This window comes from Petaurus breviceps, unplaced genomic scaffold, assembly GCF_028583685.1.
Source record: "Petaurus breviceps papuanus isolate PSGF00001 unplaced genomic scaffold, PetGlider_PUasm1.0 174, whole genome shotgun sequence".
Lineage (NCBI taxonomy): Eukaryota > Metazoa > Chordata > Mammalia > Diprotodontia > Petauridae > Petaurus > Petaurus breviceps.
Genome location: NW_027185761.1, coordinates 17,405,184 through 17,419,715, shown reverse-complemented (window position 1 = coordinate 17,419,715; position 14,532 = coordinate 17,405,184). Strand labels below are relative to the sequence as shown.

General features: G+C 47.4%; 1 protein-coding gene across 2 annotated transcripts in view; it reads left to right on the top strand.

Annotated features, from left to right (window-relative positions):
• Nucleotides 1-14,532, top strand: part of PLXNA1 (plexin A1) — a 299,363-nt gene that overhangs the window by 193,972 nt on the left and 90,859 nt on the right. For both annotated transcript variants that reach the window (XM_069083832.1, XM_069083833.1), the window contains exon 10: nt 1,219-1,419. In XM_069083832.1, the coding sequence (XP_068939933.1) occupies nt 1,219-1,419 (201 nt within the window). The remainder of the gene's footprint in view (nt 1-1,218; nt 1,420-14,532) is intronic.

The following is a 14,532-nucleotide window of genomic DNA, read 5'->3' as shown; positions in this document are numbered from 1 at the left end:
CTTAGACTAAATCACCTCTAAGGCCCTTTCCAGCCCTCAATCTGTGATCTGGTTCAGCCCCTTTTTTACAAATGAGGAAATGGAGACCCACTGAGGTGAGGTCACTGACCCAGCATTACCCTGGTGCTACTTGAAAATGTCAGGACTAGAATCCAGGTCTCGCAGCATCGAGGGTGCTGCTGTTCATTCACCTGAGTTCTTGACCTTACCAGACTTTAATCAGTGTCTTCATCCATAAAATGACCAACTTGTATATTTTTTTTAGAAGATTGTTTTATTTCTTGATGAGGCTCGAGTTAGATCACAGACAGGAAGGGGCTCCAGAAGGTCTTGTGGAAGGTTATTATTAGTTGCTAGGTGGAGCGTTAGGCCCCATGGGAATTGAGGTGCTGAGATCTCCTGGGCTTGCCATGGCCCCCGCCTGAGGTCCTGTGAAGCGGCAGGTCTGTGAGCTAGTGTTTGGGAGTTTGTGGGTCTCCGTTTATTTGTCTTTAAAATGGACGGGGGTCTCACTAGACAGTCTCTGAGGTCCCTCCCAGTTCTGCATCTGTCACCACTGGTACTTGTTTTCACTTCTGAGATCAAACAGAAGGAGGCTGTGTGGTGTCCTGTCATCTTGTAGAGTGTTGGATTTGAGGTCAGAAAACCTGGATTCAGGCCCCATGACTCTGGTGACCCTGGGCTTCTCATTTAGCCTCTCTGGGCCTCAGTTTCCTCATCTGTAAAATGGGGGAGGACAGAGGAGAAAGCCTGTGAGGCCTCCTCTGTCTCATCAGTGAGTCTGTGGAAAATCTAGCCGCGGCAGCACCATCCCGGATGGGGAAGTGAACGACATCACTGTGCGTCCTCAGAGCTGATGAGCTGTCCTCAGGCAGCTCTGCAGTGCGGTATACTGCATTGTGTGCTACCGCAGAGTCTGAGGCCTGGCTTTAGATCCCCACTCTGCTCTGTTACTTCTGTGGCCTTCGGGAGCTCAGTTTCTTCACCTGTAAAATCAGGGGGTTGGACTGTATGGCACTTGAGGCCTCTTTTAAAGTGCTGTAGCTGGAATCCTTTGATTCTGGCTCTGTGACTCTGGGCAAGTCATATAACCACTCTGTGCCTCAGTTTCCTCAAATGTAAATGCAGAGGTTGGATCCGACAGTGCTTCCGGGTCTTAGTTGGTGATGCTGTGACCCTGTGTGCTGCTCGCTAAACCCTTTCTCTTTGCTCTTCCAGGATTGCCCTCAGATCCTGCCATCTACGCAGATCTATGTCCCAGTGGGTGTGGTGAAGCCCATTACTCTAACAGCTAAGAACCTGCCCCAGCCTCAGTCTGGCCAGCGCAATTACGAGTGCATATTCCACATCCCCGGCAACCCGGCCCGTGTCACCGCCCTGCGCTTCAACAGCACCAGCATCCAGTGTCAGAACACGTCGGTGAGTGCGCCCGCCCCCTCCTCTGCATGGCTGAAAAAGTACCGTGGTTGGTTTGGCCAGAGAGCTTGGGACTGAGAGTCAGGAGATCTGAATTCTGATCCTGATTGTGTCCCTAACTACCTGGGTGTCCTTGGGGCTGTTCTTAGCCTCCCAGGGCCTCATCTACTGAATCTTCTGGGGCCTCATCAGAGGGCACCGCCAGCTGCACCAGCCTGGCCTTGAGAGTGCACTGTCAGACCCCTGGGCCATGGAGGCTGATGATGATGAGGAAAAGGTCAGGTGTTTTATGTGGGGCTTCATGGTCTGTAAAGGCCTTTGGTCTCAGCTAGTCTTCACAACACCTTGGTGACATGAGTACTCTCATTATCCCTGGTTTTTTAGATATGGGAACTGAGGCTGAGAAAGAGTAAGTGACTAGATTTGAGCTGAGGTCTTTGTGACTCCCAAGCCCAAGTGCTCTCTCCTTCACATATCTTTTGTGACCCTCCTGCCTCAGGGAGGCTTTTCTCCCCCTATTCTGAGGATGCCCATTTCCCCTGGAGTCACACACTACAGGAGCAGCTCTCACAGGGTTCCTTGAAGGTGGGGGCCTTCCCAGTCCCTGAGAGTGACCAGTTACTGGGGAGGCCGTCCTTCCCTCAGGGAGGACATGCAAAGCCTCCAGCCTCCAGAGGCCATGCTTAGGGTTAGCGTGGTGGAGAAATAGTTGCATCCAGTGACCCCGGGTCCTCATTCTTATGGGCATGTGCATTTTGGGGGACAGTCCATGAAGGAATGAAGCAAAGGCAAAATTCAGTGAAAAAAATTTCTTCTGAAGGATGTGGGGGTTTTTCTAAAACATTTAATATTTTAAAAAATTGTGTTGGTATCTGGAATAACAAGAAGCAATTTCTCTCCTTAAGAATTTGGAGATTTCCCCATGCCTTCCCATCTCTAATTTACCAAACACATGCCTTCCGAACTAGTTATGAAAAATATATTTTTAAATTTTCATTAGCCAGAGAGGTGACTCTGAATCCATAAACACATTAAAAATATAGTAGGTGTATTCCAATTTCTGCTCCATCAAGGTCCTTTCCCTCCCTCCTTCCCTCCCTCCCTCCCACCAGGGCTCCCAGCTCTAAGATTTCTTTACATCCCTGTGCATCTGTGTTGTGGCTCTCTTTGTGTCCTGCTGTGGGTGGTGGGTGCGTCCTGTGTGCTTAGTTGCGTTCGTAAAGTGTGCTGTGTTGGTGGTTTATGAATGCCCAGGCCCTCAGCCAAATGACCACGTGCTCCTTTGGTGGATGGCTGGTTGCCTGTGTGCCAAGCCTCTGGAGTCCCCTTGCCCAGGGCAGTTCCAGAAGCCCCTGGGGTCCCTCTGAGGTTTTGGGTCTGACCCATCCCTGGGCCTCATGTCCTATGTCAGCTTGAGGATGACCAGGAGGATGAGGGGATTGGGGACCCTGACAGTTGAAAGGACTTCATATGGCAACTTTGAGGGAACAGTAGAAATGTCTTCAAGCACTTGGAGAGTTGTGGTGTGGAAGAAGGGTTCACTATTCTGCGTGGCACTAAAGGGAGAGACAAACAGGTGTCTGGGTGAGCAGAGTCGAGATCTGAGCTCAGGCCACAGTGTGTGGGTTTCTCTTCTGAGTTCTGCAAGCAGATGCTGGGTAACTTTGTCATGAAGGCTCTAGAGAAGATTCTTGCTCAGGTGAGGACTGGTCTAGAGGAACCTGGGAGTTCTTTCCTGCTCAGATTCTATGATTCTGAGTCCTGGCAAACTCAAAATGTTGTGTCGTGGAAAGTCGCTCTCATCCAGGAGTCAGGAGACCTGAGTTCAAATCCTGATTCTGTGACTCAAAGCTTTAGGACTGTGGTCACCACATCAGAAGTCTTCTAGGAGTTAGAGGTGTAGATACAAACACAAATAAAAAGTGAGGACACACTTCGAGTCAGAATCGAGGCCAGCAGGGTCCCAGTCAAAAGATCCTCATCTTCCTTTGCTGGACAGCTGTTTGTGTGACAGGCCTTTGCTTTCCCTTGAGGCATATGCCCACGTTATTCCCAGGGGCTCTTCCAAGGGGACTGAGGATCAAGGTACCTTGAGTTACCTGGTCATTGTCAGCACCAGCTGGAGATTCTGATGCCCCAAAGTGTAAAGGACAAGGTTAGGTAGGAAGGCCAGACCCAAGGAGTGGGGCTCAGCCACTTAGGGCATGCAAGTCAAGGCAGGAAGTCTAGAGCACAAGAAAACAAGGAGGGCAAATCTTGATTTTCTGGTCTTAAGGAAAGAGAAGAGAGAATAAGACAAATCTCTACCATCTGTAAATTCTTTATGAGCTAACAATGAGAACAAGCTGGGGGCAGTCTCTTTTTCTTTCTCCTTCCTTCCTTCCTTCCTTCCTTCCTTCCTTCCTTCCTTCCTTCCTTCCTTCCTTCCTTCCTTCCTTCCTTCCTTCCTTCCTACCTACCTACACTGCCTCTCTTTCTCGTCTTTATGTTCTATGTTTACATGGATGCTTGCATAGCTGGTCATAACATACATGAATCTTGGCATCAAAAGGTACCTTGGAGACCATCAAGTCTAGCCCCTTCATTTTACAAAGGAGAAACATGGGGCCCGGAGATCATAGGATCACAGATTTTGAGTGAGGAGGGACCTCAGAGGCCATCAAGTCTGACCCCCTTTGATTTACCAATGAAGAAAGTGAGGCCCAGAGAGAAGTGGCTTTTGCTCCCAGTCCTCTGGGCAGTGCAGTGGCAGAGACATATTTTGAAGTCCTCTGATGTCCCATCTGTCCCACTAGATTGACTCTAATTGTTACATAATCACACACATATTCACCTGTGGTGAATACAAGCAAAAGGAATGGAATTCAGCCATTGTGAGGGGAAAGAGCTTGACTTCTGGACACAGGGAGAGACATGTGGGCTAATGAATTGGTGTCAGACTTAAGTAAATGAGAGCCATGGATCTGTACATGAGCATCCCTGTGAGGCTGCAGTGACTTAGTGATAAAGTATGGTACCATCTACATATTGCCTCTCATACACGAAGAGTTGGCCTGGGACTCTAGGAAAGCTTGGTTTCCCATCTTGCCTTTGACACACATACCGGCTGTGTGGCAGCGGGCATCTCACAATATCTTGGTGTTCTGGGCAGCCCTTGGTGGCAGACTAGATGCCAGACTGTGATAGTAGTTTTCTCACCTGTCCCAGTGCAATCACTGACCTGGTCCCTGTGTCTATGAATAGGGCTTGACCATGGACGTATCCATGAAAATAGGGTCTGGTGAGACAGAGCTTAGAAGTAGATGCCATATTGGGTGAGATGATAATTAAGTCTCCTTCAGGCTTCAAGTGACTGCTTCTTGTTAGCTGGGAGACTCCCTCCCCATGCCCTAAAGTAGGATGCTAGAGTGAAAAGAGGGTTGCCCTGGGAGGCAAGAAATCTTGGTTCTAGTCCTGTGTCTATCATTAACAGACCATAGGACCCCGGAACAAGTTGCTTGCTCACCTGGGGCTTCAGTTTCCTCCTCTGTAAAATGAGAACTGGGGATCAGTCCTTCTTGGGTCACTGCTTGATGATTTTATTCTCCTTTCTAGGACCAAGGCAGTGAATCTGGGGAAGAGTGAAATACTCTTTGTGGTAACTTCTTTTAGTTGGAGGGGGAAGCCGGCCCGGCATTAAATATGGGTCTACCTCGTTTTGCACATTTTTCCTTAGCTGAGAGTATACACACTTAATAAAGCAGGCCAATGAATAGCAGGGGAAAAAAAAGTTAGGAATCCCCTGCTGGCTCAGTCAACACTACAGATGCTCTTCTAATGAGATACAAGGTGCTTAGTACTTCTTTATGATCAATTATTTAGTCATTTAGGTCAGCAAGTGTGTATTGATAGCAGGGTAACACCTTGGCTGTTAGAGTGCAAATCAGAGACCTGGATTTTTTGAGCTTTGGAAAAAGAAAGGAAAAAAAAAGAAAGTCCCAATCCCTTTGGTCCTTCTGGGAGATGTCCCCTGCTAAAGGCGAGGGGGCAATAGCATCACTAGGGTTAATCTCAAACGTTCCAGTGCTGGCGTCTGGGGAGAATTACCCCTGAGATGGGGAGTTAAGTGGCTCCTTAATGGCCTGCTTTGGCTGAGACATGACAGAAAAGGGAAACAGCATGGTGTGGTGGGCTGACTGTGCTGGACTTGCTACTAGGTAGACTTGGGTTCAGATCTTCCCTCTGATACTTATTGAATATTGCTGCTCTCTGACCATGGGCAAGGTATTTAACCTCTAAAGCCAAGACAAGTCTCTTAACACTTATGGATATGATGGTGGAGGGAGTCCTCACGCTGATGAAATCATGAGACCTTCACCTAAGAAGGAGCTCTTGGTGCCAGAAGAGATTCTGATTTGAACTCTGCTCCTGACTCCCTGTGTGTTCTTAGGCAAGTTTCTGCCGCTCTGTGAACCTGTTTTTTCATCTCTGAAATGATGGTTTAATACCCTCACTGCCCGCCTCCAAGTCCCTGTGTTCTAAGGCTTTTGTGCTAAGACCTTGAAGGAGTTCAAGTGGGGTAATGAAATGCACGCAAGTGCTTGGAAACATAGAACATTATTTTTAAAAAATTATATTGATAACTTAGAAAAAAAAATCAAAGCTATTTCCAGAGACAGACCCCCTGCCCAAACCCCTTGAACCTGTCCTTATAACAAGGACAAAAATGGTTCAGCAAAAACACAATGAATGCAACATTCCCACATCTTTGTATGTTTCATTACCCATTCTCCTGGACCACAATTGGTTATTCTGATTACTTAGAACTTTGCTTCATTTTTTTTGGTGATCTCTTCATTCACATTTTTGTAGACATTGTGTAACTCTTACATAACAATCACTTGTACACCTCTCTTCCCATCCCCCCACCAGCCCTGCCTTGTAACAAAGAAAAACATTTAACTAAAGCTATTGATAAAGGGGAGAGGCAGCCCTGGGCAGTGGTAGAAGTTCTGACCTTGGAGTTATATGGCTGCTTCTATGGTTCTTCTGCTTATCATTACCTCCCCTTGTATCAGTTCATGTAAATCTTCCATGTTTCTCTGAAATAACTCCTGTTCATCCTTCCTTCATCCATATTATAGTTTGCTCATTCATTCCCCAGCTGGGGGAGAGCTCACATTGTTTCCAATTCTTGGCTACCACAAAATATGCTGCTGTGGATATTTTGGTACATACAGGGCCTTTTTTTTAATGACCTCTTTGGGGTAAAGCAGGCTATTTGAAGAGGATGAGAAACTCAGGTTTCCTCTTCTATAAAATGGGTACAACAGTCCCTTTCTTACCCATCTCTCAGGATAATTACAAGATACTGGTTACATTATGAATACGAAAGTACCCCCAAGGAGTTTAACTCACTCTACAGATAAGAGCGATTATTATCTTTTTTTGATTTAGGTAGTACCCTGGGTTGAAGAGTGACCCCCGTGGCCATGGTGATGGGCTGCGGCAGGTCTCCTGGATTGGCCCTCATCCTTATCTGAACAGCTGTTTTCTGCTGGAACAGACATCCCTAGCAAAACACTCTGTTCTCTGGCTGAGTCAAAGAATGCAGTGTTCTGGCTAATCTAAGATTCTGATTATTAGAAAGGTACCACGTGTGGATTACCCATTTTCCAAGAATTAGAATATAATAAAACACTCTTTAACAGTGAAACTACACGGAGCCTAATTGAATCTTTCTTTGATGATTCAAAAGACACTTCAGCTTCTTGCAGAGCCTCCAGGCCGTCATTATGAATGTCAGTTATCATTGTGCGTAGACATGGAGGAGTGCGGGCTAATAGAAAGGTCTGCTTAGTAGACGCCCGTGAAACAGAGAGATGGGTGTGCTTTCCCGGCACTCATCGTCGAGTAAGAGAACATGGCTTGATGGGCAGATATTTATTTTACATTAAATTTTACAGTGGTGTCAGACAAGACCAAAAATTATAGGAATGAGTGAGTGTGTTTGCACATACATGCATATGTGTACATATGTGTATGTACATGCTACCTGAGGGGCTTTAGACGGGTCACTTGATCATTACGGGTCTGTTTTCTTACCTATAAAGATGAGAGGGTTGACTATGTCATTGGTGGCAAATTGAATAGAAACTGGGGCCAGTGAACTGTACATAAGAATCCCTGTCTTGCATATTGACTTAGAAAGCCACAGATGAACATTATCTTTTATTGTATTTTAATTTTTTTGTTAAACATTTCATAATTGCATTCTAATCTGGTTCTGGCTGCCCTCTGGAGCATTGTGGGTATCATGTGTTTGATACCTTGGAGGCCTCTTCTGACTCTAAATTGATGATGTTTGCTAACCCTCCAGGATACAGGGGTCATTTACTGTCTAGAAACATAAAATCAAGACTTAGAATGGGAAGAAACCTTGGAACCTGAGAATGCTGCAGCTGGGAAGGACCTTAGACCACAGTGTCAGCACTGGGGTGAGGCCTTAAAATCTTGAATTATAAGTCATTTGTTTAGAGAGAAGAGCCTTAACAATTGCTTGGTCATACGTCATTGATCTGGTGCTGGACAAAGGCTGTTTAGTCATTTTACAAATGAGGAAACTGAGGTCCAAAGAGTGTGCTTGGTGCAAGGCCACATGGATTGGAAGGGGCATAACTTGGATTTGAACCCAGGCCCTGGGCTGGAAACACTGTAGCAGAGAACGGAGATTTTTTTTTGGAGGATTCATCAAATCCAACTTTTGTTTTAGAGGTATGGAAATTGAGGGTTCAGGATTATTGGAGCTGTTTGAGATCACACATTTAGGGAATGGAAGAGATGGTGGTAGGGCCAAGAGAACCTCTGGTCACTGAGGTCTTGCTTTTTTTTTTTTTTTTAATTTCAAGGGTAGCGATATCCTTTCAGTTGGGTCCAACTCTTTGTGACGCCATTTGTGGTTTTCCTGGCAAAGATACTGGAGTGATTATTGCCATTTCCTTCCCCAGCTAATTTTACAGATGAGGAAACTGAGGCAAACAGTAAAGTGACTTGCCTAGGGTCACACAACTAGAAAATGTCTGAGGCTAGATTTGAACTCAGGAAGGCAAATTTTTCAGACGTCAGGCCTGGCGCACCACCTAGCTGCCTTAAGAGTAGTGTAGTCAGATGCATACAGTTTAAATTAAAAAAAAAAAACAACTAAACTATTTTAAATTATTTTTATTATTATTACTAATTTAGCAGATGTTTACAACGGCATTGTAGGACAGTGGAAATAATAACAATAACTAATGTTTATATGGAATTTTAAGGTATATAAAGCACTTAACATATATCATATCATATTTATTATATATATTCCATAGATTTTATCCCAACAATATTCCTGAGAAGTGGGTGCTATTACTGTCACTCCCATTTTATAGATGAGTAAACTGAGGAAGCAGAGGTTTAGTGATTTGCCCAGGGTCTAGTACTAGCCAAGGCAGGATTTGAACTTGTCTTCCTGACTGCAGTCACAGTCTCTCTACATCGTACCACCTGGCTGGAAAGAGCCATGGATGGAGAGTGCAGAGACCTGGTTCTCAGGCTCAGCCCTCCTCGCAGGTCTGTGTGACCAGCACTAAACACAGCCTGTCGCAGAGCAGATGTGCAATTGAGTACTGCCTGTGGCTCCAGGTACATCCTTTCTGGGTTTCCTCATCTGTCAAATGAAGGGCTTTGGCTGTCGGCCTTCCAGGTCCCCATTACCGAGACCCTTCTGAGACTCAGTTAAATTTCTCCTGCTGGTGTTCTAGCTCCATCTTTCCTGTTCTCACCTGGGGAATCCGGGGTGAGAAGGAGGGTCACTGATGTGGTGAGGAAAGGAGCTGGGTATATATGGCGTGTCTGGGTTGGTCCCCCTTTCTTAGCTATGCCCTGGCTTTTTAGCAGATGCAGCCAGCGTCCCCTTCACCCTACACCAGCGGGCCTGGGCTTGGACCCTCCCCAGCACAGGCTTCCTCTGGGAAGCCTCCCACTAGCAAAGGGTCCCTTGGTGCCTGTATTGGGAGTGAGATCTCCTAGCTCTGCCCTCCCTGGTCCTCCTCATCCCTCTTCTGACCTGCCCCTTCATTTCTCATGTCTTCCTGGATCTTAGACCACTTGCCTCACTCAGCCCCTCAGTCAATCAGTCCATCAGTAAACATTTATTTAGCACCTCCTGCATGCTCCAGGGACTGTGCTAAGCACTGGATGTGAAGAGCGGCAGAAGACGGCCCCTGCCCTTGAGAAGCTCAGGCTTGAGTGTGGGCGGCCTGCTCAGATTTCATCTGACCTCCAGCAGGTGCATGCTCTCCTCTCGGCACTGGGTTCAGATTGTGGCTTTAGTGGTAATGATTCATAATAACAGCTAACATTTATATAGTGCTTTGAGGTTGCCAAACACTTTATAGAGATCTCTCTGTATCCTTGCCACAGCCCTGGGAGTAGATGCTGTGGTTGTCCCATTTTATAGATAAGGTTAAATGACCCACCCCAGAGTTACTCAGGAAGCCTGTGATGCTGGATTTGAACTCAGGTCTACCTGACTCCCCACTGAATAATTTTGCTGTTTGATACCTATGTGGCTTTGCTCTGTGGGCCTCAGTTTCTACCTTAGGGGATAGTTCATAGTTCATTCCTCTGGGTCTCAGCTGCTTCTCTGTAAGATGAAGTGTGTGAGAAGGGGGGTTCAGACAAGACAACCTATAAGGTTGCTCTCAGCTCTCATTCTCCAGGTTTCTGATTCTAGACCTCTCACCAAGTCCTTGAACCCTGGCTTCACCTTCACCTGCACCCTGCTTTCAGGGGCTGGGACAGCCTGTCTTAGTGGCCATCAGGAGGTCTTGGAGCCTGGCTGTGTGACTCTGGGTGGCATCTTTCCCCTCTCTGAGCCTCAGTTTCCTCACCTGTAAAATGGGGGCACTGTTACTCGTGCTGCCTGCCTCTCAGAACTGTTGGGAGGACACCGCCTTGGAAGCCTCTCCAAGCTCGGGAATCTGTGCTAGCTTAGTGGGTTCCCTGCCTTATAAGGGTGTGGTGAGGGAGCTGCCAGACAGATCCCCTTAGGGATGCTGATGCTGGGCTTGGTTTGGGAGCATCTCTGGAGCTGGCCTGCCCCCTGTTGTCTGCCCTCGGCCCAAGGAGGTGTTCCCATTCCTGGTGCCCATGGTGCAGGGCAGCCCCGGGGACACTGACCAGTGCAAAGAAGGGGGGAAGAAAGAGCCCCAGGAGGAGATCAGGGAGTGCCGTTGCTGCCGTGCCGCACCTTGCTTGTCAGGGCTTTTCTGGGGGCTGGCGAGCGTTTCTAGGCTACATAAATCATAGACCCCCCCTCCTCTCCAGGAGCGCGGACCTCCACGAGCCCTCATTATGCAGTTAGGCACAAGGAAATGAGACTCCTGTGCTCCAGTCTCCGGAATTTCCTTTGGCACGGTGCGTCCTCGCCCTCGCTCCCGCTCCCTCTCTTTCTCCTGGCTGGGCCCGCATTTATCTTTCCTGCAGCAGTGTTTAAAGTGAAGAGGGAGTATCAGGAGAGTTTGATAGGATCCAATTAAATTCCTGCAGATAAAATAATGATGAATTGCAGTCGAGCCCCAGCGAGACACGATGTACATTACTTCAGTCCCCGAAGTGCTGGAAAGGAGTTGAGGTCATCAGCTACAGAAAAATAGGACACAGCTGTAGCCACTCCAGAGTTAGAGGGATACCGGGAGAGGAGGGGGCACATCAGGGAGAGAGTGTGGGGAGGGGGAAGGGCACGGGGAGGGGGCTCACCTGAGTGCAGGAGCCGGGAAGGGGAGAGCCAGGGGGTCTGTGTAAGAGCCAGTGTGAGAGAGAACATCTCTGTGTGTGTGTGTGTGTGTGTGTGTGTGAGAGAGACAGAGAGAGAGAGACAGAAAGACAGAAAGAGAAGAAGAAGAGAGGGAGGGAGAGACAGAGAAGGAGAAGAGAGGGAGGGAAGGAGAGAGAGGGAGGGAAGAGAAAAAAGACAGAGGGAAGGCAGAGAAATGGAGAGGAGTTTCAAGATGGAAAGAGAGAAGGGGAGGGAGTGAAAAAAGAAAGGGAGGTAAAGGGGGAGATGTGTTAGTATAGAGTGAGTCTGATGATGTGTAGAAAGCTGATGTTGACATTGGGAAAGGGGAAGGGGAAGAAGCATTTGTTAAGCACTTACTGAATTCCAGGCACTGTGCTAAGTATATTATCTCGTGTGATCCTTGCGATGGCTCTTGGAGGTAGGTGCTGTTATTCTCCCCCTTTTCCATTTGAGGAAACATAAAGCATGGCCCTTCGAGGCTCACAAAGTACTTTCCATCTTCTGGTTTTGTTGGAACTTCCCAACATGCCCCTTCCCTCTGGGAAGTGTGTGTCAGCGTTCCCATTTGACAGATGGGAGAGCTGAGGCTGAGAGGATAGAGGAAGTGCCCTGGGCCTCCCCCAGCCAACTGCTACTGGTCCAGTTCTCTCTTCACCCCCAAGTCCTTGGTGGCATCCTCATGGGTGTGCCGAAGCTGGAAGCCAGACAGATACAGGGGAACTTTGGGGGGTGGGCGGACCGACACTGAACAGCTGAGGGGGTTCTTCCTCTATATCATGGTGCCTATGTGTGTGTACGTGTGTGAGTGCGTGTGCACCTGAATGTTTATGATGTGTGTATAAGGGAAGGGGCATGTGTGAATGTGTGCATGTGTGTGTGTGAGTGTGCACCTGAATGTTTATGATGTATGTATGTAAGGGAAGGGGCATGTGTGAGTGTGTGTGTGTGCACCTGAATGTTTATGATGTATGTATGTAAGGGAAGGGGCATGTGTGTGTGTGTGTGTGTGCACCTGAATGTTTATGATGTATGTGTAAGGGAAGGGGCATGTGTGAGTGTGTGTGTGTGTGTGTGTGCACCTGAATGTTTATGATGTATGTGTAAGGGAAGTGGCATGTGTGAGTGTGTGTACACCTGAATGTTTATGATGTGTGTGTAAGGGAAGGGGCATGTATGAGTATGTGTGTGTGTGCACCTGAGTGTTTAGCATATATGTGTAAAGGAAGGGGCATGTGTGAGTGTGTGTGTGTGTGTGAGTGTGTGTGCACCTGAATGTTTATGATGTATGTGTAAGGGAAGGGGCATGTGTGAGTGTGTGTACACCTGAATGTTTATGATGTGTGTGTAAGGGAAGGGGCATGTGTGAGTGTGTGTGTGGGTGTGGGGGGGTATGCACTGGGACAGAGAACTACACAGACTCACGTGCAGGTGTGAGTGTGTGTGTGTGTGGGGGTGGTGATACGAGCTTGTGCCTGTCCCCCCCAGATCACTTACAGAAGGGCTTTATGTCACCATCCCCATAGTTTTTAGATGTGCACATGTACATTCCCCTTCATCGTGGCTTTAGCAGCATTAAGCGTTTGGTCCTGTGTAGCCACGCCCCTTCCCCGTCTGCCTCGTGGTGCAGTACAGGCTCCCTGAGGGCAGGAGCTTCCTTGGGTTTTCCCCGTGTCTCCTGAGCATGCAGCGCAGCACCTGCACATGGTACATGCTAGAGTCATAATAACGGTCAGCTATGGGCGCTTCAGGAGAAAGGATAAGTAAATAGTCTCCTTTATCCCCCACATCAGCCTGTGGGGCGGGTGCTAATAAATAAGTAAATAAATAAATGAATGGTTTTTGGAATGAATGAGTGAAGAATGTGTGTGGGAATGAGTGTGTGTACATGCATATGTGAGTGTGTACAACAGCGCAGGGAGCAAAGTGAAATGCTGGTGGGGAGAGGAAGCTTGGGCAGGGGAGGGAGGAGAGCCCACGTGTGTTTGAGGGTGAGACAAAAGGGCTCCCTTGGATAGAGCAGATATGTCACATGGCGCCTTGTGCAGGGAGGGTTTTGCAAGCAGTCAGTCAACAAACACATTCTGGGCACACGCTTTTGTGCCAGGCCCTTCTCTAGGCACTAAGAATTCAAAGAAAGGTAAAAGCTCTTTCTCTCAATGAGCTCGCAGTCTAGTGGGACACACATAGTAGGTGCTTAATAAATAATGACTTTGTCAAATGAATACACATGTCTGTGTTTATAGACATAAGCTTGTGTATAGAGAAGGTGTTTGAGAGAAGATGTGTGTGCTCTGTAAGAGAGGGGGACGTGGGTCCTGGGAGTGAGAGGGCATGGGTGTTTTCGCACATTGTGAAGGTGTGAGTGGTAATATCTGTAGAAAGGATGTAGAGATGGTTGGCATCCTGTGTGAGCCCTGGAGAGGATGGGATTGTGGTTGGGGGGAGGGGAGGATGCCTGGGGGGTCTAGGAGGAGGCTGTGGGTTGGGAGATGGGAACCGAGGGCTGGGTCCTGCAGAAAGCTGCACATGTAGGTGTGTGTTCGATAGTGAGGAGACCATCCTAAACCAAGCTATAATAAAGGGTGGGTATAGGGAAACGGGAGTGACCATGAGGGGGACAGACTAGGCAGCTGGCCCTGGAGGCTTCTTCCCATCCCTTGAAAACAGCACTTTGATTCTGGACGTTCATTGAACCCACCTGTCCCCTCATTCAGTGAGGTAGCTGGATATCACTGCTAGAACCACCTTCACACTGTTTGCAGCTGTCGAATATCCCTATTCTGTCCACGTGCAGGATCCTGGCATTGTAGATTTGAACCTTCTTAAAAGTCATCTTGTCCCATCTTGTCTGATTCAAATGGAAAGAGATTCATTACTTTTTTGGGCTACATATTGACTTAGAAAACCACAGATTAATAATATCTGTGTTGTACTATATTTTTATTTATATTTTGTTTATTTTATTTATATTTCTGTTAAACCTTCCCCATGGTTACATTTTTAATCTGATTCCATAGGTTTGTGAGTTTGATACCTCTGATCTAGTCTAACCTTCAAATCTGATATAGGAGGAAGCTGAGGCCAAGAGAGATTAAGTGCCTTTGTTGTTTTTGTTGAGTCATTTTTCAGTCATGTCTGACTCTTTGTGACCCTATTTGGGGTTTTCTTGGCAAAGATACTAGAGTGTATACTATTTCCTTCTCCAGATCATTTTACAGATAAGGAAACTGAGGCAGACAGGGTTAAGTGACTTGCCCAGGGTCACAGAGCTAGTAAGTGTCTGAGGCTGATTGTGAACT